Source organism: Aspergillus campestris (genome assembly GCF_002847485.1).
Source record: "Aspergillus campestris IBT 28561 chromosome Unknown P168scaffold_12, whole genome shotgun sequence".
NCBI lineage: Eukaryota > Fungi > Ascomycota > Eurotiomycetes > Eurotiales > Aspergillaceae > Aspergillus > Aspergillus campestris.
Genome location: NW_020194347.1, coordinates 140,024 through 166,039, shown reverse-complemented (window position 1 = coordinate 166,039; position 26,016 = coordinate 140,024). Strand labels below are relative to the sequence as shown.

General features: G+C 53.8%; 11 protein-coding genes across 11 annotated transcripts; 5 read left to right on the top strand and 6 right to left on the bottom strand.

The window, feature by feature from the left end:
• Nucleotides 1-1,206: 1,206 nt before the first annotated feature.
• On the top strand, nucleotides 1,207-2,118 carry P168DRAFT_284584 (CFEM domain-containing protein; the record flags this gene model as incomplete). The annotated part of the gene is made up of 3 exons (XM_024836135.1): nucleotides 1,207-1,290; nucleotides 1,346-1,792; nucleotides 1,846-2,118. The coding sequence occupies 3 exons, from the start codon at nucleotides 1,207-1,209 to the stop codon at nucleotides 2,116-2,118; spliced, it is 804 nt and encodes a 267-aa protein (XP_024689623.1).
• Nucleotides 2,119-4,392: 2,274 nt separating this feature from the next.
• P168DRAFT_306950 (carnitine:acyl carnitine antiporter) lies at nucleotides 4,393-5,918 on the top strand. Its single transcript, XM_024839067.1, has 4 exons — nucleotides 4,393-4,836; nucleotides 4,895-4,960; nucleotides 5,011-5,624; nucleotides 5,685-5,918. Exons 1-4 carry the CDS (start codon nucleotides 4,585-4,587, stop codon nucleotides 5,734-5,736), a joined length of 984 nt encoding a protein of 327 aa, XP_024689622.1. The 5' UTR covers nucleotides 4,393-4,584; the 3' UTR covers nucleotides 5,737-5,918.
• A 311-nt stretch (nucleotides 5,919-6,229) lies between these two features.
• Nucleotides 6,230-7,698, top strand: P168DRAFT_292932 (uncharacterized protein). The gene is made up of 2 exons (XM_024837703.1): nucleotides 6,230-6,524; nucleotides 6,572-7,698. Exons 1-2 carry the CDS (start codon nucleotides 6,375-6,377, stop codon nucleotides 7,490-7,492), a joined length of 1,071 nt encoding a protein of 356 aa, XP_024689621.1. The 5' UTR covers nucleotides 6,230-6,374; the 3' UTR covers nucleotides 7,493-7,698.
• Nucleotides 7,699-7,876: 178 nt separating this feature from the next.
• Nucleotides 7,877-8,956, top strand: P168DRAFT_292931 (putative ubiquitin conjugating enzyme). The gene is made up of 3 exons (XM_024837702.1): nucleotides 7,877-8,133; nucleotides 8,243-8,335; nucleotides 8,434-8,956. The coding sequence occupies exons 1-3, from the start codon at nucleotides 7,977-7,979 to the stop codon at nucleotides 8,688-8,690; spliced, it is 507 nt and encodes a 168-aa protein (XP_024689620.1). The 5' UTR covers nucleotides 7,877-7,976; the 3' UTR covers nucleotides 8,691-8,956.
• Nucleotides 8,957-9,055: 99 nt separating this feature from the next.
• Nucleotides 9,056-10,344, bottom strand: P168DRAFT_306947 (RTA1 domain-containing protein; the record flags this gene model as incomplete). Its single annotated transcript, XM_024839066.1, has 4 exons — nucleotides 9,466-10,344; nucleotides 9,290-9,364; nucleotides 9,133-9,217; nucleotides 9,056-9,076 (listed from the first exon to the last, which is right to left on the bottom strand). Exons 1-4 carry the CDS (start codon nucleotides 10,146-10,148, stop codon nucleotides 9,056-9,058), a joined length of 864 nt encoding a protein of 287 aa, XP_024689619.1. The 5' UTR covers nucleotides 10,149-10,344.
• Nucleotides 10,345-10,916: 572 nt separating this feature from the next.
• P168DRAFT_258793 (metal cation transporter MSC2) lies at nucleotides 10,917-13,845 on the bottom strand. Its single transcript, XM_024834613.1, has 4 exons — nucleotides 13,212-13,845; nucleotides 12,115-13,167; nucleotides 11,850-12,068; nucleotides 10,917-11,801 (listed from the first exon to the last, which is right to left on the bottom strand). Exons 1-4 carry the CDS (start codon nucleotides 13,643-13,645, stop codon nucleotides 10,982-10,984), a joined length of 2,526 nt encoding a protein of 841 aa, XP_024689618.1. The 5' UTR covers nucleotides 13,646-13,845; the 3' UTR covers nucleotides 10,917-10,981.
• A 279-nt stretch (nucleotides 13,846-14,124) lies between these two features.
• Nucleotides 14,125-15,577, top strand: P168DRAFT_242784 (chitobiosyldiphosphodolichol beta-1,4 mannosyltransferase; the record flags this gene model as incomplete). Its single annotated transcript, XM_024833824.1, has 2 exons — nucleotides 14,125-14,368; nucleotides 14,430-15,577. 2 exons carry the CDS (start codon nucleotides 14,125-14,127, stop codon nucleotides 15,575-15,577), a joined length of 1,392 nt encoding a protein of 463 aa, XP_024689617.1.
• A 25-nt stretch (nucleotides 15,578-15,602) lies between these two features.
• Nucleotides 15,603-18,014, bottom strand: P168DRAFT_334957 (uncharacterized protein; the record flags this gene model as incomplete). The annotated part of the gene is made up of 5 exons (XM_024841702.1): nucleotides 15,603-15,813; nucleotides 15,886-16,638; nucleotides 16,684-16,864; nucleotides 16,910-17,848; nucleotides 17,901-18,014. The coding sequence occupies 5 exons, from the start codon at nucleotides 18,012-18,014 to the stop codon at nucleotides 15,629-15,631; spliced, it is 2,172 nt and encodes a 723-aa protein (XP_024689616.1). The 3' UTR covers nucleotides 15,603-15,628.
• A 514-nt stretch (nucleotides 18,015-18,528) lies between these two features.
• P168DRAFT_312899 (putative kinesin family protein (KinA)) lies at nucleotides 18,529-21,939 on the bottom strand. Its single transcript, XM_024839609.1, has 5 exons — nucleotides 21,640-21,939; nucleotides 21,551-21,576; nucleotides 21,396-21,490; nucleotides 18,915-21,340; nucleotides 18,529-18,853 (listed from the first exon to the last, which is right to left on the bottom strand). The coding sequence occupies exons 1-5, from the start codon at nucleotides 21,642-21,644 to the stop codon at nucleotides 18,625-18,627; spliced, it is 2,781 nt and encodes a 926-aa protein (XP_024689615.1). The 5' UTR covers nucleotides 21,645-21,939; the 3' UTR covers nucleotides 18,529-18,624.
• A 198-nt stretch (nucleotides 21,940-22,137) lies between these two features.
• ubc2 (E2 ubiquitin-conjugating protein RAD6) lies at nucleotides 22,138-23,287 on the bottom strand. The gene is made up of 3 exons (XM_024837701.1): nucleotides 23,124-23,287; nucleotides 22,689-22,913; nucleotides 22,138-22,616 (listed from the first exon to the last, which is right to left on the bottom strand). The coding sequence occupies exons 1-3, from the start codon at nucleotides 23,228-23,230 to the stop codon at nucleotides 22,493-22,495; spliced, it is 456 nt and encodes a 151-aa protein (XP_024689614.1). The 5' UTR covers nucleotides 23,231-23,287; the 3' UTR covers nucleotides 22,138-22,492.
• Nucleotides 23,288-25,024: 1,737 nt separating this feature from the next.
• P168DRAFT_284574 (EF-hand domain-containing protein) lies at nucleotides 25,025-25,939 on the bottom strand (the record flags this gene model as incomplete). Its single annotated transcript, XM_024836134.1, has 4 exons — nucleotides 25,025-25,204; nucleotides 25,256-25,551; nucleotides 25,618-25,703; nucleotides 25,929-25,939. The coding sequence occupies 4 exons, from the start codon at nucleotides 25,937-25,939 to the stop codon at nucleotides 25,025-25,027; spliced, it is 573 nt and encodes a 190-aa protein (XP_024689613.1).
• Nucleotides 25,940-26,016: the final 77 nt, after the last annotated feature.

Below are 26,016 nucleotides of genomic sequence, written 5' to 3'. Positions count from 1 at the left end.
GAATCCCCACCTCCGCCAATTGAGTTCGCTAAGCAACCCGTGTCTCAGTCTTAGGGTTGGATGGTTGCTGGTGGACTGACTCGTATGTTGGACAGACTAATCTCCGACCGAACATTGATCTGTGGCTAGTGGACAATCCCTCTTTACTCTTCAGTTCTCGGTGGGCTCGAGGCTTTTCCTGCTCAAATCATGATCCGGTACCGAGTTATTCTCATCCAATAGTCCGATGCATCCGTCGATCCCTTCTGTCCTGGACGAGCACAAGAACATGAAAAGTAAAACGAGATAGAATCAAGGAAAAATCAAAACACAGGCTGCATGTCGTACCTCAAAGGTCCAACCGCAGTCGACCTGTGATTTTGGGCAGCCAAACACTTGCTGTCGATTGACGTAATTCGTTACACAGCGGTGTTTGTATTGATTCAGGGGGGTCTGAAGAGTGTCTCGCCCCTCACTCTTCCTGCAAGAAGTGTCTGTCCATCGTGTCCAAGAAAACTGGTCCCAAACCAAGGGATGTTGTTTGATCAAACCCCTGGAGGGATCTCGTGGATACAGCCGTGAGCCGACACAATCTGCGGTCTGGTTCTGGGCGCGGCAATCTCAGTTCCATTAATTAGCCAGCGCTAATCTCGACGGCTTATGTGGGGTGACCAAATCGATAGCCTATGGCATTGGAGCCAGAGACCAGGTGGATCCCTGGCCTCGCGGCCACTGGATGATGATCCACCAGATTTCCAACCTCACCTTGCAGATCGACTTCTATCCTGCAGGGCACTACCTGGTCGATGACTTCACCTAACAAGGGAATTGGCCCGTGATGCTGCCCCTAGCCACGTTGGCTGTCCTCAGAAGCTGGCCGACAATGGCACTGATGATCGCATTTTCAATTTCCACTCTTTTCCCGTTGTTGTTCTCCACCTTGAAAATTTAACTGTAAAGAAAGGGAAAAAGCAAGAAGAGCAATAATAATAATAATAATAATAAAAAAAGAAAAACAAAGTTTGAAAACGCCACTCCATCGTGCAGCCAGGACCTGTCCGATGTGATTTGAGAGTTGGTCGTCTGGTTTATTAAACTGGCTCTTGCCCTCTGTCCTGACCCTGTTTTTCTCTATTCTTCACTTCCCATCCCCTCGAGCCTTTTATCGTGAGCACTTCACCTCGTGCCATTCCTATCCAAACCCTATCCGTCAACTATACCTCCACAATGAAGACCTTCTCTCTGTCTATCGCTGCCCTCCTGGCTACGGCCAGCATGGTGGCCGCTGATGTCTCCGTCGGCCAGTGCGCGGTAGGTCTCCATCTGACCGTCGCCGTCTTTCGCCCCAACTAATGACCATCTCTAGCAAATGTGCATCACCAACATGGACAACAAGGCCTCCGAACTGGGCTGCCCCAAGAACGACCACAAGTGCCTCTGCGAGAAGGAGAACTACCGCTTCGGTGTCCGCGACTGCACCTCCCAGGCCTGCCCTGATGAGGACAGCTCCGCCGTCGTCAACATTGCCCTGAAGACTTGCCCCAAGGGCTCCACCTCCAACCCCAACGGCAACGGCGACGACTCCAGCTCTGGCTCCGGCTCTGGAAAGGGCGACGACTCCGACTCCAGCTCTTCTGCCAGCGGCAGCGAGAGCACTGGCGGCGCTGGCGGCGCAGGTGGCTCGGATTCTTCCACTACTCGCTCGGGCTCTGGCTCCGACTCCGAGTCCACTGGCTCTTCCAAGTCTACCGGCTCTGATGCCAACGGCTCCGGTACCGCCTCCGCTACTGCCACTAGCACCGGTGCTGACAGCGTAAGACTTCCCCCCCAGATATTGTCAGGGGTCATCTACTAACGTTCCCTTAGAGCTCCACCGCCTCCAAGTCCAACTCCGCCTCCCCCTCCAGCACCGGCGGCTCCGACGGCAAGGGCGACGACAACGGTGATGGCAACGGCAGCGGCAACGGCGGCGACAGCGGCAGTGGCAGTGGCAGCGGCTCCGGCTCCGACGAGGGCAGCGGCTCGTCTTCCAGCTCTGCGCCCTCGTCCGAGGCGACCAACGACTCGGCTGCCGGCACCATCGCCATCGCCAACGGCGCTCTGGGCGCCGCCGGCCTGGCTGCCCTTTTCATGCTCTAAATCCATCACCTATTACCGTAATTAGTAATTGTTGGACATGACCCACTTTGGAGGCGGGTCTGTCTCATGATGCGGGGCCGGCCTTGCGGCGGGCCTGGCGGTTTACGGCTTGATGATTTTTGATTCTTTTACTTCTCGTTTTTTGGCTTGTACTGTATATGCCCTGGTGGGCTTATCTTAATGCCAAGTATATAATGTGATGGGCGGGTTAGGAGGTTAATTATGATCCTTATGCTTGATTTACTTGATTTGTAGTTTTTATATGTAGTTTATGGTGGGGACATGGTAGATGTAGACGGATAATGCTTTCAGTATCTATACTCTACCTTTATTATCGCCAATATAGAAGTTCAGAGTAGCCCCAATAATTATCCCACCTCGCCATACCTCTTTAGTGAGCACATCCATCTACCCCAGGAAACCAAGTCCCACACAAGGCAGCAAAGGCAGCCAAAGCACTACCCCTCTTGAAAAGACATACGTACTCCGTACCTTAGACCTACGCACCAGGACCTATATTAGGACATAACACTGCAGCTAGAATACCGACTGCTCTGTGACGATCATTCTACTGTATACTACGTCCGCCATACATACAACACACGTGTCCTACACGAACCAGGCTGCGAATGGGTGGGGATCGTGGGCTTATCTGGTAGGTCTCGTGTTCCCCCCGCAGATGATACCGTGTGTTAGGTAGATAGGTACCTAGCAGGTTGCTGGGGTTGAGTTCTATGCATGCATGCGCTTGCATGGATAGGTGTTATAGTTCTATTTTTATGGATGTCGCTTTTTCTTTTCTTTCGTTTGTTTATAGATTATTTAATTGTTTGTCACTATTCTAGAATATGCGCTCTACCAGCACAGTATTACATCGCATCAAACGACAAAAATAGCATCATAGCCACAGTCACGATGCGTGCTTGATCATGCGAACGTGCGGGGAAGATACCTACTATTGATATGGAGCGATGATCTGTCACATACCTTTATATACCCACCTACCCACTACCCAACATGTGGCTGCCTTGTTTGTTGTGGAGCTGAATTGAAGGTAGAGGCACGGGCTGGATTGTGGTGATGTATATACTAGCCTTGCATGTTTGCTTCGCTTGGTCGCTTGATAATATGGCTGATATATCAATCTGACTAATAGCCAGTAGAATGATATAATAAGGGTGACTGAGCCGTATCCTAGTTATTCGCTGGGTCCTTAGTCCTATGTTCGTTCTGGAAGTGTAAGATGCTGAGAGATAAGGGCTTGCTAGTTCCTATATACCACGATAACATGGTGACAACCACAACCATTTCCTTACTTTATATAGAGGGAATTACGTTGAAATCAATCTACAACTAGTATTTGATTCTCTGTAGATTATATATCTATTTCTACAGATGTGTTACAATTACTGGGTCATGATTGGAATCATGGACTGGGAGAGAGTGTTATTCAAATGCATAAATTGATAAGGTGATTGTTTATTTATAACGAGTGTTTCTCCAGTATAGTTTCCTATATAGTGGCTTGTTAATTAGCTCTACACACGGTAAACTACCTAGATCTCACCACGTTACTCTCAGTAGAGTGAATAACACTCTCATCCCCCTATCAGAATTTTCAGGATACCTTGACGATATAACCATAGAACCCAGTTTTATTAGATTATACGACTATCGCCATGTGACGGGCGATAAGCATGTGAGTCTTGGCAGTCCGGCAGTGGAATTAAGGAAGTGAACTAGCACCAACGGAGGTCTATGGCAGAAGATCATGACGGCACTCCACTACTAGAGGGACGGACAGTCAGACGAAAGACACAGAAAGAGAACTTCCAAATCATCCCACTTCGATCCTTGGTTGGTGGATGGCTGGGAATCCGGAGGAGCGGCATCAACCAGGTATCAACCAGGCGCCAACCAGGGCTCCCCCGTTCACCCGGTTGTAACGTTGACCGTGCCCTGCCATCGGGAACATGGTTTGCAGATGATTGATTGATCTGTGAGAAATGAGAGAAATGAAATGCATAAAAGAGAGAAATTACAGACCCCATCAACGGCGAAGAGCGGATCCGGCGGAGACAGTCGTTGAACCTCCCCTAATCCGACCAGCCTCAGGCAGGGGGCACCCCGTGACCCGTGGGCGGAGGAATAGTAATCCCCCCATCCGAGCCGAGGTCCAGCGTCACGGGCCACTCACGGAGGAAGCCGAGCCTCAGTCAGGAACCCCGTCATTCTTCTTCTTTTCCCGCGGGGTGCTCCAAGCTTCAACTTTTTTTTTTTTCTCCCCTCTCTTCATTTTTTACCTTCTTAGACACTTTCCCTTCACCTTCTCCCCCTCCTTTCTTCATTCTTATCCTTCTTGCTCTTTTGCCTCCTTCGTGTTACGTTGTTTGAGCCTGTTTTTCTCTCTTGGATTTCTCTTCCGTTCCCGCATTTGTCCCGTCCGCATACCCGCCTCCCGCCACCATGTCCAACACCAGCGCGTCGTCCCCCCAGCCCATCCAGGATGAGGTCAAGGCCGTCGAGGCCAAGCCCATCAACAAGACCGTGGCCCAGATCCGCTCCCTCGTCGCTGGTGGCGCGGGTGGTGTTTGCGCCGTCGTCGTCGGCCATCCCTTCGATCTGGTCAAGGTCCGCCTGCAGACGGCCCAGCCGGGTGTCTACTCCGGTGCCATGGATGTCGTGAAGCGGACGGTCGCTCGTGAGGGTTTGCGCCGGGTATGCTTTCCCCCCCGTTCATGGTCATAATGGGATCTTCATGTTAATAATATAACAGGGCCTGTATGCCGGTGTCTCCGCTCCCCTGGTCGGTGTGACCCCCATGTTCGCGGTCAGCTTCTGGGTAAGTACCTTTCGTTCCCTCCCTGCGGATCCAACGCTGACTGTCAATAGGGTTATGATCTTGGCAAGCAGCTCGTCAGCAGCATGTCCAACGTGCGCGTGGAGAACAACACCCCCCAGTACTCCATCGCCCAGATCTCCACCGCGGGTTTCTTCTCCGCCATCCCCATGACCCTCATCACCGCCCCCTTCGAGCGGGTCAAGGTGCTGCTGCAGATCCAGGGCCAGAACCCGCCCCCGCCCGGCCAGAAGCCCAAGTACGCCGGCGGCATGGACGTCGTCCGCCAGCTGTACAAGGAGGGTGGTATGCGCAGTGTCTTCCGCGGCAGCGCCATGACCCTGGCCCGTGATGGCCCCGGTTCCGCCGCCTACTTCGCCGCCTACGAGTACATCAAGCGCAGCCTGACCCCTAAGGACGCCAACGGAAACGTCACCGGTGATCTGTCCATGCCCGCCGTCCTGGCGGCCGGTGGTGCCGCCGGTGTGGCCATGTGGATCCCCGTCTTCCCCGTCGACACCATCAAGTCGCGCCTGCAGAGTGACCCCGGTCGCCCGACTATCAGCGGCACCATCCGCGCCGTCTACGGCAACGGTGGTCTCAAGGCTTTCTTCCCCGGTTTCGGGCCCGCGCTGTGCCGTGCCGTACCCGCCAACGCGGCCACTTTGTGAGTTCAATTCCGTGTTCACTTACAATTGCGTAGAGAATGATTGCTAACGGAAAACAGCGCCGGTGTGGAGATCGCCCACAAGTTCATGAAGAAGTTGTTCGACGAATAGATCGATCTGTATTCATTTCCCCCTTTTTCTCTGTTTATTTTGACCACGGCGTTCTTTTTGATGCTTGTATGTTATATATTTCAGTCCTGTTTAGAGATTTTGTGAGCATTTTGGCCAGCCCGGATATCCCGTGTTCATGTCATAGACTTGATGTTTTTGTGTAGGGATTACGAATGGATTTGTATGATTGTTCCTGTCCGCGTAGACCCACATTTCGGTACCTTGCCTAGTCCTACGAAATACCCGATACCGATGTACCTACTGCCTCCTGCCTATTACTAGTCCACTACCGAGTCTACTAGCTACCTCTATCTATGTCACTCTGAGACATCTGACGTGAGATGTGACTGAGGCAAGCGGGCGCGAAGGCATCGACGGCTCTGTCCTATCAGATCCCCGCATTGCCCCTCCGCCTCGCTGTGATTGGCCCGGGTGGCGCTCAGCCCCATGGTTGCCTCAGTCATGACTTAGGCTGCAACCCTGCCTGAGGTGGTCTTGAGCGTTCTTCTTTGTCGCCGCATCGTCCTCATCCTTCTTCCTTCTTCAACTCTTTTATCATCATCGATTTACTGGATCATCATCATTTCTTCTTCTGTTTTATTTCCATCCATCAACTCATCGGCCCGTGAACCGCCATCATGGTTCTGGGAAGTGTCCTCCTCCGTCGGGGCTCCGACTTCGTCGCCGAGATGAAGGACAAGGACCAGCAGCCTGATATCAAAATCGCCGGATGGCTGGCTGCCCTGGTTGTTCTGAGCGTGATTATGTTCTTTGTGTTCGCTGGTGCAGTAGGTTCTACCTCCGATGAATCGATGGCATCAAACTGATGATCTAGATTGAATACACGTACGGATGGGTCGTCCCCACCCTGGCCGCTGTCGAGCAGACCGACCCTGATCTATACGTCCGCATCGACACCGACCCCAACGCCAACAAATCGGCCGACCCCAACGCCCCGGAGCCGGAGGACATTGTTCGTCCCGCTCCCGTCACCCGCAGCCTGCGCAGCACCCTCCGCCATCTGCGCTCGCGGGGCGGCTTTCGGTCGCGTTTCCGCGGCTTCAGCATGGCCCTTCTGTGCATGGCCGCCCCGGGCTTCATCACGGCCTTTTTCCCCTTCGCCGTCGCCCGCAGCTTCCTCGGCCAGTTCGCCATCAACATGGTCGTCGCCGTCCTGACCGCCAACCTGCAGATGGCCTGGGTGCACATCGTCATCTCGGAGCCGTCCTCCAAGCGCTTCTACCAGCGTATTCCCAGCTTCAAGGACTGGAACCGCATCGCCCCCGTCGCGGTCTTCGAGTACGCCGTCACCCTGGGCGCCTTTTATCTGCCCATGATGGTCACCTGCGGCTTCAGCGGTCTCGACGACCCGGCTAACTTCGATATCCGCACCTCGGGGGCCTACGCCCGCGCCTTCGCGTCCTTCTCCGGCCCGGCTCTCCTCTCGTTCCTGGTGTCTATCCCCGCCCGTGCGATCTTCATCCGTGTGGCGGCGTCTATGCTCCCGGAGGACCACGAGGCCATTGTGCCGTTCGATCGCTCCTTTGGCGGCAAGGTCGTGCCCGCTATCCTCGGGGGGAGCGGCAAGCTGGGCATCGCGGATGCCTGGCGTACGTTTGACCGCGCCGCCCGCATCCGCTACGTCAAGGCTATCGCCAAGGGCTTCGCCATCATGTTTGCCTTTGCGTTTGTCTATGTGGCGGCGTTGTGCGCCGTGCTGGTTGGCGGAGGCGTCAAGTTTGGCGATAAGGCTTAGCTGTTAGTGGAGCTTAGCTGTTAGTGGATGCAATATCTTCTCTGACAGGGAAGATCAGAGAAGATATTGCATCCTCTATATGCAGTGTATTGGAATGCTGCTCGATTAGTTGCATCACAGATTGGATATTGGACTTGAATTGGGGGATGTGTGGACATTGACCATAATAGTTATAGCTTGCATGCAGGATACAATTACCCACAGATGTTATAGAGTAGCAGTAACAATACTCCACAGTAGAAGTGACCAGCATAGTATGTCTAATTCGTGGTAGAGGTTGTAGGACCAAAAAGTCGACCCCGCTCCGCCCTCACCGCCCAGCCTCAGGCCCCTCATTCTGTCACTCGTTCGTTTCATTCTCCTCTATTCCTCTCCTCTCCTCTCCTCATTCTTGATTCCCTCGCTCACATCTACACTCCAATCTAAATACCCACCTCATCCCCCTCGAAGTAACCAACAGTCGCGTCAACACGGTCTACCCACCATGGCCACAACCGCAGCCGGCCGCATGCTGTCCCGCCAGCTTCAGCAAATGCAATCCGACAAGGATATCCCTGGGATCAGCTGCGGACTGGTCGATAGCAATGTTTTTGAGTGGGAGGTGATGCTTATGATCTCGGATGATGTGAAGTTATATGGGGGTGGGTTGTCCTGTTGCCACTGATTATACAGACCGAGAGGCGGGGAGAGAGAAGACGAGAAGAAGAGAAGAAGAGAGAGAAAGCATGAATACTGATACAAGGATTATAGGAGGCTTCTTCAGAGCTCGTCTGTCCTTCCCTTCAGAATACCCCCACATGCCACCCAAGATGAAATTCGAGCCGGCTATTTTCCATCCCAACGGTACGCAGTACACCCACCCCGCGAGTTCGCCCCAGAATATAGACCCAAGCCGGTCAGCAAAATGCATATAAAGGATGGTCAGCTTATAATAAGTACAGTCTACCCCAACGGCGACGTCTGCATCTCCATCCTGCACCCCCCAGAGGAAGACAAATACGGCTACGAGTCCGCCGCCGAGCGCTGGTCGCCTGTTCAGACGCCGGAGTCGATCCTCCTATCGGTTATTTCGATGCTGTCGAGCCCGAATGATGAGAGTCCTGCGAATGTGGAGGCTGCGCGTATGTGGAGGGAGGATCCGAAGGAGTTTAAGAAGAGGGCGAGGAAGTGTGTGCGGGATAGTTTGGGAGAGGAGTGATCGACTGATTTATTGATTGATTGTTGATTGATTACTTTCGTTCTTTCTACTGTCCACCGGGCCATACCGGGTTGTCCTCAGGACGCGGTGGCTTTAGCGAGTTGATTTGTGCATGGTGGATGTGGATATGTCCATCGGTAGGGTTGGCGTCTATCTTGTTTTGTTGGCATTTTCTTTCTTATTCATTCTTTCATTTGCTTGGGTGTTCTCGGTGGAGTTACCGTGTGCTGTACAGGATCGATTGATCTTGCGATTGAATATGTGGGTGATTTGTAGGTATCTCATCTACATAACAGTTACTGCCATTTCTTTCCAGGTTTACTTCCAAGTTCTACTCGAGATCTACTACCAAGATATAACAGCAACTAGTCAAAACGAATCAATATCTACGGTACATTATATACATCTATATCAAGCCAACTATGTCTGCTCACGGAACTACCATACTCTTCTTTCCCTTCCGCAATGTCGCCAGGAAGAACCCCGGATGAACGAGTGTCAGGGATCCCACAGCCAGAGCAATCATCCTGTCATTCATTAGCATGCACCACATATATATGAGGGAAACGAAAAGGAAGGAAGAATAAGTGAAGACATACATCCCGTCCAACACAAGAAACTCGTTCTCCTTTTGCATCAGCGGGTTTCCCCATCCGCCAGCCATTTCAGGGAGTCTATACACCATCAGTCAGTCAGTCATCACCCACATCAACCCTTCCTCCAGAGAAGTAAACAAGACAAGACAAGAGAAGAGAAGGAGAAAGGAGGAACAAACCGGTAAATACACCGAATCAACACCGTAAAATAAGCAAACACCTCCGCCGCAATAACCAGCCCCATCCAGCGCACCTTATACCCCCCTTCCTCACTCTTACTTCTCCACACCCTGAGAAAGAATTCCACCCCCAACACTCCACACACCCCCATCGTAGCAACCTGGAACGCTATCCCCGCAATAATAATATCATCTCCGATCTTCAGCAGTCGCTGATCGGTATTACCCGCCCCCGCGGCGACACCACCCCCCGCAGCCTGCAGGACCAACGAGCCAATATCACACCCGATAAACACCCACGTGAACAGCTGCGGCCGCAGCCGCGCGTGTTGCGGCCCTAACGCCAGCATGATATGCTTCAGCGTGAGATACACGGCAGCGGCCACGAACGTCGGACCGAGAATAAGCGTCACAATCTGCAGCTTGAACGCGCCAGAGTGCCATGGGTTGTCGTGCATGAGGACCCGCCCGATGTAGCCTGCCATTTCGAGGACGGATCCTCCTACTAGCGCGATGGCCAGCGTCCATGCTTGGAAGTAGATGTTTATGCCGAGCTGGGCGAGGCCGCAGAACCCGAAGAAGGCCGCGAAGAAGATGTTGCCGCCGTAGTTCGGGTAGTAGCCGTAGGTGGTGGCTTCGACGGGGCAGAGGGGGGTGACTTCGGTGCAGGTTGCGAAGCTCATTTTGGTCTCTCTCTTCTCTTGTTAATTAATGGCTAGCGAGTCGCGATAAGAGGAAATGGGTGTGATGTGAGACGGGAGGTAAGGCACGGCACTGCCTTGTCCTGAGGTTGGCGCGTATAACGAGTTGTATAGGTAGGTATGTATTAGTATAAAAAAGAGATATAAAGAAAGAAAGTCCCCCCAAACCAGATAGAAAAAAAAAAGAACGATGATCAACATGAGATCCCTCCCACCCATATATTATATCCCAAGTTAATAAAATAAGATAATACCCACGATCGTAATAATTTAGTGCCTCCGCTCTGACTGCCTTAGTCTACCATCTCACTCGGACTTCCTCCTGATAGACCCACTTTATCCAGCTAACAGGTATGAAACGGTCTCGCTAATATATGTGATTGGATCTCGTTTTCGTATTTGGCTGTTTTTTTTTATGAACGCCCCGCTCGGGTCTCGGCTTTATTCTTGTTTTGATGGTTGATTGTTGGGTTTTATGTGGGGATGATTTGTAAGGTTGATTTGGTTATCTTGGCGATTGGAGAAGAGGATAGAGGTTGTGTGTATAGGTTTGTGCTTTGTAGGTGGTATATTGGCCATTTGGAGTGCTGCATTCATGACATGACAGGAGTTGATCTGCATCTTGAGCTGTTGAGTCGTCTAGTATATTATTCTGGTCGTTGATATGGATATCGGGATAACCACGTGGTCTCCGCCACGTGCCAATACAATACAAACAAACCTTCTGTAACAAGTCCTAGTCATATACATATATAATATAATCTTGTCCTAGTTACAGTACAGCCAATATCTAACATCGTATACAGTACAGCCATCTACAGCGAAGACACCTTATTCCCCCCACCACACCAACATCGTCCGTCCCCTTCGCGCTCCACCTGCACCAGCGTGTCCATCCCTTTGGCGCGGAGGTAATCCACCGTTCGCTGTCGGACGTCTTCGAGCTCGGCGCTGCGGGAGGCGATCACATGGATGACGCCCAGCACGTTTTGGCTGTGGTTGTGGTCGTGGTCATGGTCATGGTCGTGGTCGTGATGGTCGTGATGGTCGTGATGATGGTCGTGGTGGTCGTGGTCCTGATGATCGTGGCAATGGCCGTGCCCATGACTATGTCCATGACCATGTCCATGCCCATCATCCGACGTCGCCGCCGTATCGTCTAGCCAAAACTTCGGCACCGTATACCCTGCCACTCCCCGAAGGGTGCTTACCCCCGCCAACGTCTCGCGGACGGTATACTCCACGTCCGCCGGCAGCGTCAGAAGTAACCTCTTGGCCGTGCTGCTGACAAGTGGCACCGCCGATGCGAAAATCAAGATCGCGATCAGACACGACGCGAGGGGATCGTACCCCGCCCAGCCGGAGTAATGCACGAGCAGCGTCGAGATGACCACCGCTACTGAGCCTAGCGTGTCTGCCAAGATGTGGAGGAAGATGCCGTGCATGTTCTCGTTGCCGTGCGAGTGGCCGTGGTCGTGTCCGTGATGGGCGTGCCCGTGGTCGAACGCCATGATGCCGACTAGGTTGACTAATAGGCCGGCTGAACTGACTGCTAGGAGTTCGCCGATTCGGTGCATGTGGCTGCCTGTAGACAGTCGCTCCACGGCCTCGTAGATAATTTCAATGCTGATGATCCTGCGAGCCGGTTAGTAGAGCCAGGCAGAAGTGTTGAACGATACGTACATGAGAAAAACGCCATTGGCAAACCCAGACAGCGTGTCGACCTTGCCGTATCCGTAAGGAAACCGGGCATTCGGGGGCCACTTGCTCATGACGGCCGCACACAAACCCACGACCAGCGCAAGACAGTCGAAGAACATGTGAATGCTGTCACTCAGCAGTCCAAGCGACCCGGTCAAAAACCCGTAGCAGAGTTGCACCAGCATGAACGAAAAGTTGAGACTACCAAATTAGCCAGTGGCAGACATACGGGGCGGAGCATACATACGCCATGAAGTAGAAGATGCGGCGCGAATCGCTCTCCTTGAGAATGCTGTAGAGCAGCGGGTACGGCTCGCTGTGGCGGAGAATGAACTTTGTCCATCTGGACGCCTGCGCGGGTGAGTGATCGTGGGTGTGGGCGTGATGCGCGGTCCGGCTGTCTAGTGTGGCGGCAAAGACGGCCGCTGCACTGAGGATGGCCCGGGAAATATAGATCAAGTACACCTCGCTCTGCGGCGGCGGAGAGCACAACAGAGCAGCACTTCCGGTGGCGACACAGAGGCCGAGTTTCCGCGGGGAGTGCATATCCACCGGTGCGAGATATGTAAAGCACACCGCCATGGAACCCGCCGCGGCAAAGAGATACCCTAAATCCACAGCCCCAAAAGACTGCGCCGTGGAAAAGACAGCCGTACCGACTGCAAGCACGACTCCAATAATAACCGTCGCGACGGGGTTGCCGACCACGGTAGAGGCGCCCTTTTTGTCAGATCCCAACACCTGCCCGAGAAAAGGCGGATGGATAGCAAACACCGAGAGCAGCAGACACACATATCCCAGCACCGGGTTTCGGTTCCAGGTCGTATTGAACCCGGTAAAGCACAGCGTAACCGCACCCAGAATAAACACGGCAGTGAACTTCTTCTGGCTCAGCCGCCCATGAGCACTGCCGGAGGTTGGAATAGTCGGCATCCCCGAGGCGATCGCAAGCGGTAGAACCATCGCGACAAGGAAGCTGCCCACCTGCAACGCGGCATAAACCGGAAGCGCAATCGAGCACAACTGCTTGACCGCAGCACCACCCGTCGCAGCGTCCAACTTCAATGCCCCCGTGTTACCCGCCCGCAGTGCCAGCTGGCCACATCCGAGCATAACCATCGTCACAGCCGTGAGCATGGACGCTTTCCCCGTGGTGCCAATTATGTTTCCGCTGCCGATGACTGGAGCGACGGGGTCGTCAGGAGTAGCCTTGGACATCTGCCACTGCGCGTAGTGGCCATGGTACCAGGACAGGACGATCCACGGGAGGGCGAGGAGGATACCGGCGAGGATTTCGCGGCTGGACAGGTTAGTATTGCTCGTTCACGCAGTGAAGCCACTTACCTCTTCGGCTCTTGAGACTCTGCTGCCGCAACGGTCGCCTCTTCAAATATCCCCGTGACATTTGCGACGGGTTTAACCCCGTAGCCACCCAGGCTGTTCCCATGGGCATGCGACCCATGCCCGTCGTGGATGGAGTGGGAGTGCGAGTGGGAGTGTGAATGGGCGTGTGAATGCGAATGGGCGTGCGAATGCGAATGAGAGTGATTATGATGATGTCCGTGTCCATTCGCATCCGGAATATGGCCATTGACGATACCAATGCCCGTCAATGGCTGTTGAGAGACATCCGAGGCAGTAACCGTATGGGAGATAGGGGTGTGCGAGCGACTCGACCGCGAATGACCATGGCCGCGACCACGACTATGTCCAAGATTCTGGCTAGAAAAAGCAGGGGCGTGCGTATCCGACGCGGACACGGTAGGCCCCGTTGACATATTCTCCGCTTGGTGATGTTCGACGAGTCGTTGAGTGGATCTAGTAGGGATGATAGACGCGACAGAATCAGGATTGAGGGCGAGGGAAGGATTCAACAGCCAACAGACAAGCGACCGGGCGATTGCAACGAGCCACACAGCATAGCGCGAACACGGCGATTCGAGCGAGGGGACCTTGCGCGTCGAGGTGATGAACGGGGTTGAGGTGACTTGAGATAGGCTTGAGATAGCCCCGGACTTGTCGATCTTGAGGGGGCTGATAACGCACGTGATGGCCCACTGTCACTGCCTGAGAACTGAGGTATCAGTTGCCTCGGTCCAAGTTTCTCCGTCAATACGGATAGCTTCACTTCACTCTCATTGCAGTCCATTGCAGTCTTCAGCAGTTGTCTACGATGGCTTGAGTATGGGTGGGTACTTGTCATGATATGACCATATGCCAGACTCTTCTCAAATATCTCCTTCAAATAAATCCCACCATGATCGAAACCATCATTAGCATCGCGTTCTACATCTCCACCGCCATAACCCTCTTGATCTGCATGCTCCCATCGCAATATGGCACCACTACAAAAGACAAGCCCATCGCAAAAGATGACTCCCCGTCAAAAACAAACGCCCAGATCCTCGTCCTGGGCGACATCGGTCGCAGTCCGCGCATGCAGTACCACGCCCTCAGCATCGCCCGCGGAGGGGGTCAAGTCGATATAATCGGATATCACGGTGAGTTCCAGTCTAAGAAGTTGGCATTGAATCATAAAGCTGATCTGATGGATTATTATAGAATCCGAACTCCACCCCGACATCTCATCTCACCCCCGGATATCCATCGTCGCCCTCCCCCCTCACCCCGCCTACCTACAAACTAGCCACAAGCTCCTCTTCCTGCTCTTCGCCCCGTTGAAGGTCCTCTTCCAAGTCGCTTGTCTGTGGACGGCATTGGCATACCGCACCAAGCCTGCCAAATGGCTCCTCGTTCAGAATCCCCCGTCGATTCCCTCCCTGGCCATCGCGTCTGCGGTGTGCTTCCTGCGCCAGACGTTCCTGGTCATTGACTGGCATAACTTCGGATATACGATTCTGACGCTGAAGCTCGGAGACGGACATCCGTTGGTGCGCATTTCCAAGTGGTATGAGCGGAGATTTTGCAGGTCTGCGACGGCGCATCTGTGTGTCACGTCCGCCATGGCGTCTGTTTTGAGGAAGGACTTCCGTCTCCAGGCTCCTGTTCTGCCTCTGCATGATCGACCTGCTAGCCATCTTCGACCAATCGCGGATACGAACATCAGACGGGAATTCCTCGCCGCGCTGCCAGAAGCACAATCGGTGCGGCCGCTTATACTCTCCGGAAACATTCGAGTGCTGGTCAGCTCGACCTCCTGGACCGCAGACGAAGACTTCTCCCTTCTCATCGACGCCCTCTGTCGCTACTCAGAGCTGTCAAAGACCAGCAAGCCGGTATTACCGCCCATCCTGGCGATCATAACAGGCAAAGGCCCACAGAAGGAAATGTACGTGAACCAGATCGCGGAACTCGAGCGAGCAGGCCGGCTCGAGAACGCCACTATCCGCACTGCCTGGCTGAGCACACCCGACTATGCGCAGCTCTTGGCCTCCGCGTCGCTGGGCGTCAGTCTGCACACTAGCAGCAGCGGTGTTGACTTGCCCATGAAAGTAGTCGATATGTTCGGCGCTGGCTTGCCGGTTGTCGGCTGGAACCGCTTCGAGGCGTGGCCGGAGCTCGTCACGGAGGGTCTGAACGGGAAGGGCTTCGGTAGCTCTGAGCAGCTGGTAGAGCAGCTCGTTGAGCTCTTCGGGGACCCGTCCAAACTGGAGACCTTGCGCACTGGTGCGCTCGAAGAGAGTAACCGTCGCTGGGACGACGAGTGGAACCCCGTAGCCGGGAAGCTGCTGGGGTTGTACCCAGCATAACACGTGTCTATCCCTTTGTAACTGAATGTAAAAGAAGAGAGAAAGATAGACCTAAGCAAGGAACTTCCCCTGGCAGTAAACGCACGTGTCAAACACAGTAGCCAGCCTCCGGCACTCGCCTGCGAATTCGCTCCCCTCGTCGAGCATATCTTCGCTGAGATACTCTGCTCCGCACAGGGAACAGAATTTCGATAGCCCTGGCTCTTGGATAGCCTTGAAGGTGAGGCCACATCGGACTATCAGGTCAATAGGTTAGCATATGTATGATATAACCCGCGCCACGGGTGAGATTGGATTGGGTTGTATACCGAAAAGATGCCCACTAGCGCACTGTGCTTCCTGCGGCGAATGCCACCCAATGCCTGCATCGCATATAGTGCATACTTCGAACATAGTATTATCTGACTCATCGAGCTGCTCTGTGGACCTTGCTTTGATTTTCCCTCCGGGGGTAGAGCATGTCGATATTTCATCTGTCAGGTCGACCTCTGCTGCGGCGGCTAGCCATTCCAGCGTGTGTTTGGCTTGCGAGAGGAGGTCTTGGTTGCGGGACCCCACGGCTGTGCAGCATGCTGCTGCGTAGAGGAGGCTTTGACTCCAGGGGAAGGTGTTGGTGTCGTTGTCGAAGGAGAAGAGTATGGACCCCAGGACAGTCTCTCGCTTTGCTTGTAGGAATTCAGGTGAAAGGTCAATTGGGGTCTGTCCGCTGATTGATAGCTCGTTGTTGGGAGAGTGCAGACTTGCTGGGGAGAACACGATTGACGTACGTTCCCCTGACGTCGTGCGGTAGTCTACCATGTCCCCGGGATGCAGGGTGATCGCTGCCGCGGCGAGTCCGCGGTGAGATGCGAGGCCCCAGACCCTGGCAATGGCTAAGCCGCCGAGGTCACAGTCAAGGTCGAATCGCTCCCGGACATCATCTAGTTGATTTTTCCAGAGTGGGGAGTGTAGCGGTTCTTCGTCGGGGGCGTCTCCAAACTCGGTCATGGCGGATAATCCTCCCACTGTTCCGATATGTAGGGTAGACAGTTTGGTGGACTCGTCAAAGGTGGTGATCATGCCTGTGCATACTTAGCGACGCCTAGAGAATGGACTCGGTGACTTACCACTAATTGGCTCCCAGCTCCTTGACTCGCTGTGTTCTCCTGTCCCTTCATCGGCGAGCGGCCACTCTCGGACCTGTACATCACCGGATGTCGCGGTTCCAGCATATGCCTCCCGTGGGAAAGAAAGAGTGACAACCTTCGCCATGGCACCCGCAGCAAGGTGCATACAACGAGATTCATCCTATAGAGAGTAAGACAGCGTCAACAGAAACAGCATCACACTTACCGAGTGTATCCACCGCAAAGGTCCAGTGTACTGGCAAGCATTGACCTGTTCACCGTACAGAAGGGCATTCTCAGTCGAGACAGCCGATGAGCTGTATCCCCACTCTGGGTCAGATTTCTCATCCCCCGCCAATGTCACATCCAACTTGAAAACCTTCACTTTCGAGCCGTACAGCACCGCTATATTCGCAGTCGCAGAGCAAACAGCACCCTCACCATCCCCCCCATCCAAAGGCCGATAAACCCACGGTCCAAACGCCGTATGCAATGCTCTGACCCGCGACCTGAGAGCAGCAGAAAAAAGCGAACCGCTCTGAATCAGCTCATCACTCGCCTCCGCATCATGCAGCGAGCTAAGCCCCAACATCTTAACAGAATACCCATCCTCTCCCCCGCCCTCCCCCTTCGACCGTCGTACCTGTAAACACATCAAATCATTATCATCATTAGTGACAGCCAACACCTGAACCCCCCATCTTGCCTCGGGCCCAGGAACAGAATACGCAGCTCCCTCCGGATCCCGCGACACCTTCAACGGCGGAGCCCACGCAAACGAGCGAATATACGTCTTCCGTAAACAGAGCCCCGCATCCTTGACAAAAGACTGAAATTCCGGCTTCAGCGCAGCGTTAACTATCGCAACGCGCTTCCACTTCCCCTTCGCGCCGGCCTCGTACAGCGAGAGCAGCAAATTAGACGTTAGCACGGCTAGCGCACACCGTCGGTACCGAGCCAGGCCCGGCGGCGACCATGATAGTCCGACGACTGTGCTGAGGGACTGCTCGGGCCCGATGGAGAAGTGCTCGTTTTTCTGCGGGAAGATGGTCGGCCACTCTTTGTTGGCGAAGAGATTGACGCGGATGCGCGTGACGTGCCAGGTGTTGGCTTTGCCTGGGAGGCTTGAGCCTTCTTTACCTTCTTGGGTCGCGAGTTGGGGAGTCTGTGTTATGTGAGTAGGGTGGGTTTGGTTGGTTGGTGTTGGGGGCGCTTACTAGGATTTGGACGTATTCACCGGCTGCCATGGCCAGCTCGCCGTCTGCGGACCATGATAGGCAGTTGTAGCAGGATGGGGAGAGCTGCAGTTCCACTGCTGCGGGGTTCGGCATTCTGCAGTAGGTCTATTGTGGCGCTGTTTTATTTGTCATGACAGGGGGAACAAACAATGGGTATGTATGTACGGATTGGATGTTGGGATCAAACTGATGCTTGAAGCTGGATACTCTTTTGGGTTAAGTGCGTGCCCCATCCTGGTATGCCGTTCCTGAATGTGGTCACGTGAGACACACCCTTCCAGACAGAATGTCCCAGGGCAGCTGGTCCCTAAACCATCCCTAAACCATCTCTTATCACATCCCTAATCCGTCCCTAACCGCCTGGGCCGGGGCAACCCCCAATGACCCTAGATGTCAAGCCTCGGATCGAGTAACATGTAAATCGTGTCTCCTGTATTGCATAACGTATCTAGAGTTAACCCCCAGCTACTCATCCCCGGGTCTATCATCATGTACATGGGTATCGGTGAGAGCCATTGGCGCCTCGATATGATATCGGGGGGCACTCGATCTAATATACCAGTGAAAGAAAAAAGAAAGAAAAAGGGAGTCAAGAAAACAGTCATCAAAAAAAAAAAAAAAAAACAGATGAACAGGAAAGGAGAATTGCGATCAAGTATTTTCGAAGAATGGATAGAAAAGACAACAGAAGAGAAATCGTGGATCATCGTCGATCGAAAAACCAGCTCGTGCGTTTGCCCGTCTCCTGCGACTGGACTCCAGCAACCGGAGCACTGCTCTCGGATCCTCCGCCGCCGCCCCGAAGCGGCTTCGCAATTCGCGAGCCGCCAAAACTGAAACCGCCGCCGCTATCCATAGTTGGAAGACCCCTGGTGGAGCCTTGTTTTGCAGCCTCCAGTCTCTCCTTGACCGCGGTGAGTTGAGCTTCAAAACTGTTGTGACTGTTAGCATGTTCTCTACTTCCTTTACTAGGGAACTAGGGAAGGGGCTTACCGGTGGTTCGCTTGGGTGAGTTTCTCCTGGCTCTCCTGGAGCAGGCCTTCCAAGCTAGCAATACGCTCATTGCGGGCAATGAGCTTCCGCTCAGCGATCGCAACCTCTTTTTTCAAACTGCTGTTCTGCTCGACCAGCTGTCGCTGCACGTGGGTCAGCTGCTCGAGGTTCCGCTCGAGGAAGGCCATCTTCTTCTGCTGGGCGCGGTTGTTCGACGACCGCAGCACGTTGTTGTACTGCTCCCGGGCGTCGTCCAGCGAGATCTCCAGCTCGACCACGCGCTCGCAGCGGTTCTGGAGGTCCCGCATCAGGGACTTCTTCATGGCGTCGAACTCGGAGATCTGCTGCTGCAGGTTCTTGCCCGCCGCCCCGTTGGTCGACACGCGCGACTGCGAATCGGCCAGGGACTGCCGCAGCTTCTGCAGCTCCTCGTCCTTGCGGCCAATCTCCTCGCGGAGCTCCGTCACCGCCTGCATCTCGGCCTCCTTGCGCGTGATGTACACCTTCTCCAGGCGGTCCCGGATCTCGCCCGTGTCCTCCTCGCCCAGGGTCCGCTCCAGCAGCTGCTCGTACTCGCGCTTGAGATCGTCCAACTTCTGCTCGAGATCCGCCCGCCGGCTGTCCTGCAGCTCGCTCAGCTCCCCGCGGTCGTTCATCGTGAGCTCGGCCTGCCGGATGAATCCCTTGGTCTCCAACAGGCTCGCCCGCAGTTCCACGATATCATCGGGGGCGATCGTTTCGCCGGCTTCGCTGACACTGTGGAGCGCATCCACGCGCTGGATGAGGTCCTGGAGTTTCCGTTCGTTGTCGGAGAAGACGTCGCCGCCCAGGTCAAACCCAGCCATCATCTTGGCCATCTTCTCGGCCTTCTTCTTCTCCTTCTCGTCGAGCGCGGCGGTCGTCTCCTTGGCCTTCATCCGCACATCGAGCAGCTGCTGCTTGACGTCGTCGAGCTCCGTCGTGAGTTCCCCGTTGGCTTCCCGGAGGCTGTCCATGGTGATGGAGGCCTCCTTACTCTCGTAGGTCACCTTCTCCAAGTGCATCCGCAGCTCGTTGATCTCCGTGTTGAGCTTGTCGTTGTCCTTGCCCGAGCGCGCGGAGTTCTCCTTCATCGAGCGAAGCTCCTCCCGGGCGTCGAGCAGTCCCCGTTCCACGTTGGCAATGTGCGATTCTTTCTCGGCAATCTGATCCTGCAGTTCGTTCTCGCGCCGGAGAAACTCCTCCCGCTCGTCCTTCTCGAGCACCAGGCTGGGCGTGCTGGAGCGATCGCCAATGCGCGAATCCGGGCGCGGGGTTTCGGACCGCGTCGCGTCCTGCAGTCGGGACGGGGTGCTGGGTCGCGGCGGACGGGCCTCGGCCTTGGCCACACCCACCAACTCCAAACCGCGCGCGGGGGTCCATCGTTCCTTGGGGACGTTTTCGCCCTTGCGCCACACGGTGACTTCGGACTCCAGGGCGGAAATGTAGGTTTCGAAACTGGTGGCCTGGGTCTGCGCCTTGCGGAGCAGCATCTTCAACTCCGCCGGACTCAGCTCAGCGTTGACCTTCGCCTTGTTCTTGATGGCCTTGGCGCGCACACCGAAGCGCAGGGTCGAGACGGTCTCCGCATCGTTGTAGCTGCTGGGCGAGCAGTTGATGATCAAGGTGGTCCTCGAGTTACCTCCCAAACTTTCTTGGAGGATACGAGTGAGTTTGGAGTCACGGTAGGGAACGTGCGAGGATTTGCCGTCCGTGAGGGCATTGATGACCATGCCCAGGGCGCTCAGACTCTTGTTGATCTTCTTGGCCTCCTCCAGCGTCTGACCACTGGCACCGGTCTTGCCGACCTTTTCACTACCGGCCAAATCGACCAGGAACAGCTGACCGCTCTTGGCGGAGCCTGTCTCCAGATTCTTTTGGGTGACGGTGATGACGAAGATAGAGTGGGATCGGGACGACTCCTGGTTCATGTTGGTCGCGGCCACCGCTCTCGCCGCATCACCGCGTCGCATGACCTCGTAAACCTCCTGGACGCTGGACACATAGACCTCGAGCAGACCCTTCACATAGACACCGCGGGACTTCTCCTCGTGGACGGGCAGGTTGTCGTTGTGCGGGACCAACAGATCGCGGATCCGTTCCATGTAGATCTCCATATAGCTGACGCGGACGGTGTACTCGATATTGCTGGGGCTGATGAGGATGCTGGCGAAGATCTGCTCGACGATTCGCGGGATGAGACCCTTGCCCATGTCGTCGTCGATGTCGGACCCCATCATCGTGTACGATTTACCGGCACCGGTCTGACCGTAGGCGAAGACGGTCCCGTTGTAGCCATTCAGGATGTCGTCGACGGTCGGTCGGATGGAGAAATCGAAGACGTCGGTCTGTTCGGTGCCCATGGGAAACACACGGTCGAAGGTGAAGGCACCGCTGCCTTCTCTGGACTGGATTCGGGGTTAGTTCCACTGGGATTGGCCGCCGTCTTCATGAGCATCATACCGTGACTGTACATGACTGCTCATTCTGGAACTCGACGATGGGTGTGCCTCCCGAGGACAGTTCGATTTTATTCTGTGGTCGAAACCTCGCAACCACTGCGGGCGCAATTAGCTCTTGACTCGGAGAGTATCACCGTATCGAATCGAGGAACATACCCTTGATGGTGTTAGGGCCAGATGACCTGCACACCGTACCGTCATTAGCCCGAGCCAAGAAGGAGGGGAAGTCGGTCAGGAATACTCACGCCATGTCGACACTGACCCGAGATGGGCGGGCCTAAAGAGGGGAAGTAAAAGAAGAGTCGATAAGGCAACCCCGGGGGGAAAAGAACGGGTTGTGACACACAGTTCCAGCGGAGGGATGATCGAGTCTTCGAGGTCGCGATGGGGATGCGGTGTTTTGGGTCAGGGGTCCACGTGCCAGGGCGGTAACTGTGGGAAAACAGAGGGGGAAATGGTGTGGAGGGGAAGACAATAACAAAGATAATAGATACAACAAAATGTACGAACACCACACTCAAAATGGAGAATACTGGGAAAACAACAGACCGAACAAGAAATGACACAGAAACAGAGATGATTGTGGTGTTCAGACTACTATCGGTCAGTCGGCAGTGGCAGGAGGCACGAACCGTTAGAGCCTGTCTTGGCGGCCACTAACCAGCTCTGAAACCCTCGCTGGTCCTGGTCTACTTCTGGTTATAGACTACTGATCATCTATTGTTTCCCATGTTATTGAGTATTGGCAGTTGATTGCTATCGAATGCCCAGATACAACCAGGCCCAAAACGCCAAGTCGGTTTCAAAATCCCCCATCCACACTGCGGGGTCAAATCATGACAAGAGGGGAAATCCAAACAAGCCCTTGCATTATGCACATCGATCGGAGCAATCCATGCGAGTAGTCCTAATATTGATTGAAGAAACGCCGAACAAGAGAACAGTAGAAAATCCCAGTGCCGAAACTCCAAGCTATGGTATGCCATCGATCATATCCGTCCCGCCATCAAATGTCTTCCCGGAACAGCCGTGCTTCATGATAAAACGTGTGCGAAAAACAACGGTCAGGAGTGTAAACCACAAAACCAGCCTGACATCTCAATCCTCCCAACTCTTCTCCACCGTCTCACGCACGCGTTTGACGTATTCCCTGCGGTTGTCCTTGTACAGATTCGAAGCTTCCACGTTGGCCGGAGATGACGTGTTGGGGTCGTTCAGAAGACTACTCGACATCAGCATCAGAGCTCTCGGTAGTGGAAGGGTTGGATTATTGGTAAAGAAAAGAAGGACATACCTTTGAATGCTTGTAAGAATGGCCGCCACATCGTAGGTCGGGCTCCAGCGATTCTGCAAAATGTCGAGACACAGCTCACCAGTGCCATACACGTTGGGGTGGAACATCTGGCTGATGAACTTCACTCCGGGAGGTTTGTTGGGATACTGTTCTTCGAAATGCATGACCAGACGGAATGTACCATCTTCAAACGGGGTATCGGCAGGACCAATGATGACGGCATTCCTATCAGACGCCCGTTAGCACAGGTATGGACCAACCGGGATGTGAAATCGAGCAGCAACGGGTTGATGATAAGACTGATACGGGACCATCCGACTGGAGGAGGCAAACAGATCATGGCCAGCCACCTAACCGTCCATTCCGTCCTCGACCAGAGATAGAGGAGAGAAGCTCATTATCGTATTGAGAATCAAGCTCCGAGCTTCAACTTACCAGGTCATGACATTGTCCGCTACTGGGGAAGCCGAAACGCCCGCGGGAGGGTCGGTCTGCATCCGCTTGAAATCGCGCATCAGACGTCTGCGAGCCGAAGTCGACATGATGGCTTTGGGGAGATGAACTTGATTGAAAGTGGTATTTCTGTGGTGGGAATCGAGGCAAGAAGTAGGATGAAGAAGGTCAAGAGAGAGGATGAATGAAAGGTGAATGAAAGGTGGGGGAGAAGAGAAGGACTTCATCATGACCGCCTTCTCTCTTCACCGTGGTTGGGCTGGCCACCTGTTCTGCCACCGCCTTTGCACCAAGCTCGGGCACTCTTCCTGAGGCCTAGATTCACCCGGTCTCACTTCACACGCTGTCATCCTACTACAGGTGGTCGACAGACAGACTCGAGAACTGACTCAACTTGAATACATTGTTTTGGGCTAGGTCATGGTACTGGCAGTGACAACAACCATTGGCCCCAGAGACGTAGAGCGGATGGTAGGTTCTGCCACGATCCACGCCTCCAAAGTCTCCACCTTACCTCAATCGACTTGTTAGCAAAGACCGACAGCAGTCATGTGTCATATGTCTCTAGTGACTATTTGGAGCTCAGTCGCTTTCAACCTGGGGCATTCCCCGACCCTGTCCGCCTGACTAGCAAGATATCGCAAGCTTAGTGGACCAGCCAAGGATAGCCAAGGAGACAGTGCAAGTGTTAGGACTGGCTGCTCCTTGGCAGGTCCATAAAGGGATTATAGTTATGAGCTGCAAGCTAGGTATATCGCCATAGAGGTCCTTTCGAGCCACGTCAAAGCATTACTGTTTGACCAAGTCCGATGCCTTCATGCCCCGCAATGCCGGGAAATCATTTTGTAGATGACTATGATTTCAATAAAAACAGCTATACCCTCTGTCTCGAGTTCTGAGAAATGGATTCTGCAGTGTGTTTCATGCGGAAGTCTGTACCTGTAGCATAGTGTGGAGGATATAAGACGACCACCGCCCTAGCACAAGGCCTCCCATACGCTTATTCGTAGCTTCTCTCGATTGGTTAGAATTATTTGACATATACCATCCTATATAAGCATGCATCTAGATCTAGATGTTGATACCAACTAGAATAATCTACTCCCAGCCACGCAGTACTCCGTACTCCGTACTTCGTACTCCATACCCGGATCAGATACCGAGGCAGGCTAAACTGCGTGGGGTGTAGGCAGCCCCAACATACAGTAATACGGGAGGGAAAGAAAGGGATATGCGATTTGAAATGCTAAATTTTAACTCCATGTATGTACAAAGAATCTATTCACGAGTACTTGAATGACTTTGAGCATACAAGCGTGCCTCTACTCTACTCCGCTGAAAGTGAACGTTTCCCTTAATGTGTTATTTGTACATACTTCACCCGCCTCCTATCGAAGTCGAACCTCATCAGGTTCGTAGCTACCTTTCCAGAGACTCGAAGCGGCTGGTAGTGACACTAACCTGGTAGGTCGACCACCGTAGATCCGGTTTGGTGCAATGTTCTATTATCCATGTCGATCTTCCCATGAGAGATCCAATCAATCATCAATCAAAGCTTAACGCGAATAGGCAATACAGTTGTACGAAGAAGAAGAGAAGGAGATGGAAAAGCTGAAAATACATAGATGGCGACCTGGCTCGCCACCAGCCTCGGAGAATCGTCAATCAGATGGCCGGTGCGGAACAAACAGGCGAATACAACGAGCAGTTATGGGAATCCTGGAACGAAGCAACAAACAGTGATGGAAATGGAGGACTTGGCTCCGCGCCCACATCCAGAGTACCGGGGGAGGTGGAAGATAGAAAGATGAAAAGGAAGAAAGGAGAAGGGAGAGAGGGGGCGGGGAGAGCAAGACGGTAGATAAAACGATCCAGTCGTTTCTTTATACCAGTCCGTCGTACAGAGACAGCGCGCTGACGATCGTCTCGTCGCGCTTGCTGCCCTCTTTGAATTCCTCCATGTCCAGACTGCCATTTTCGTCTTTATCCATCATGCGAAAGATTTTGCGCACGCGTTTCTCGGGGGTATCTTCGTCCTCGGGAAGTTTCACCATCGAGCCCACCTGTTGCACGGTCAGTCGCATCTCTCCATGTAGGGTCTGCGGGCTTAGTACCATCTTGTAGATCGCCTCAACAATCGCAAGCATCTCGTCATATGTGATCTTGCCGTCGCCATCGATATCGTACAGCTGGAAAGCCCAGTCCAACTTATCCTCCATCTTCCCCCGCGAGGTGACCGACAAGGCACAGATGAACTCCTTGAAATCGATCATCCCGCTATTGTCGGAGTCGAATACACGGAAGACATAATTCGCGAACGAGGACGGATCGCCGAAGGGGAAAAACTGTCGGTAGATTTTTTGGAACTCTTCCTTGGTCAGGGTGCCCGAGGGACAGTCCTTGAGAAATCCTGCCCGGCCATGCCGCAGTCAGCATTTGCGTTCCATCACAGGGGGCGTGTCCATCCCTGACGCACCTTTGTACCATTGCTGTAGTTCTTTCTTATCGAAGTGTGTCGCTCGTTGGAGCTCATCCAGCTGGGAAGGGGAGAGTTTCGACTGCCTAGGCGATTGACATGCGGTTAGCCAAAGTCATATAGACCTGAAACCAACCCTCAGGGGGAACAACGGAAACCAAAGACGGTCGCAGAGACGGTCGCATCACAAAGAGGCACATATATATACAGACAAAAGATGATGAATGAACTAAAAACCAGAAATAACACAAATCCCGCAGGGAGAAGAACTCCGCTCGGTTTTCTCTCCGGGCTGAAACCAGAGTACTTACGATTTACCCATGATCGACACCCAGCAAACACCACAAGCTTGAAACAAGATCAGGCCTGACTATCTCAGACAGACACACACACACTCGC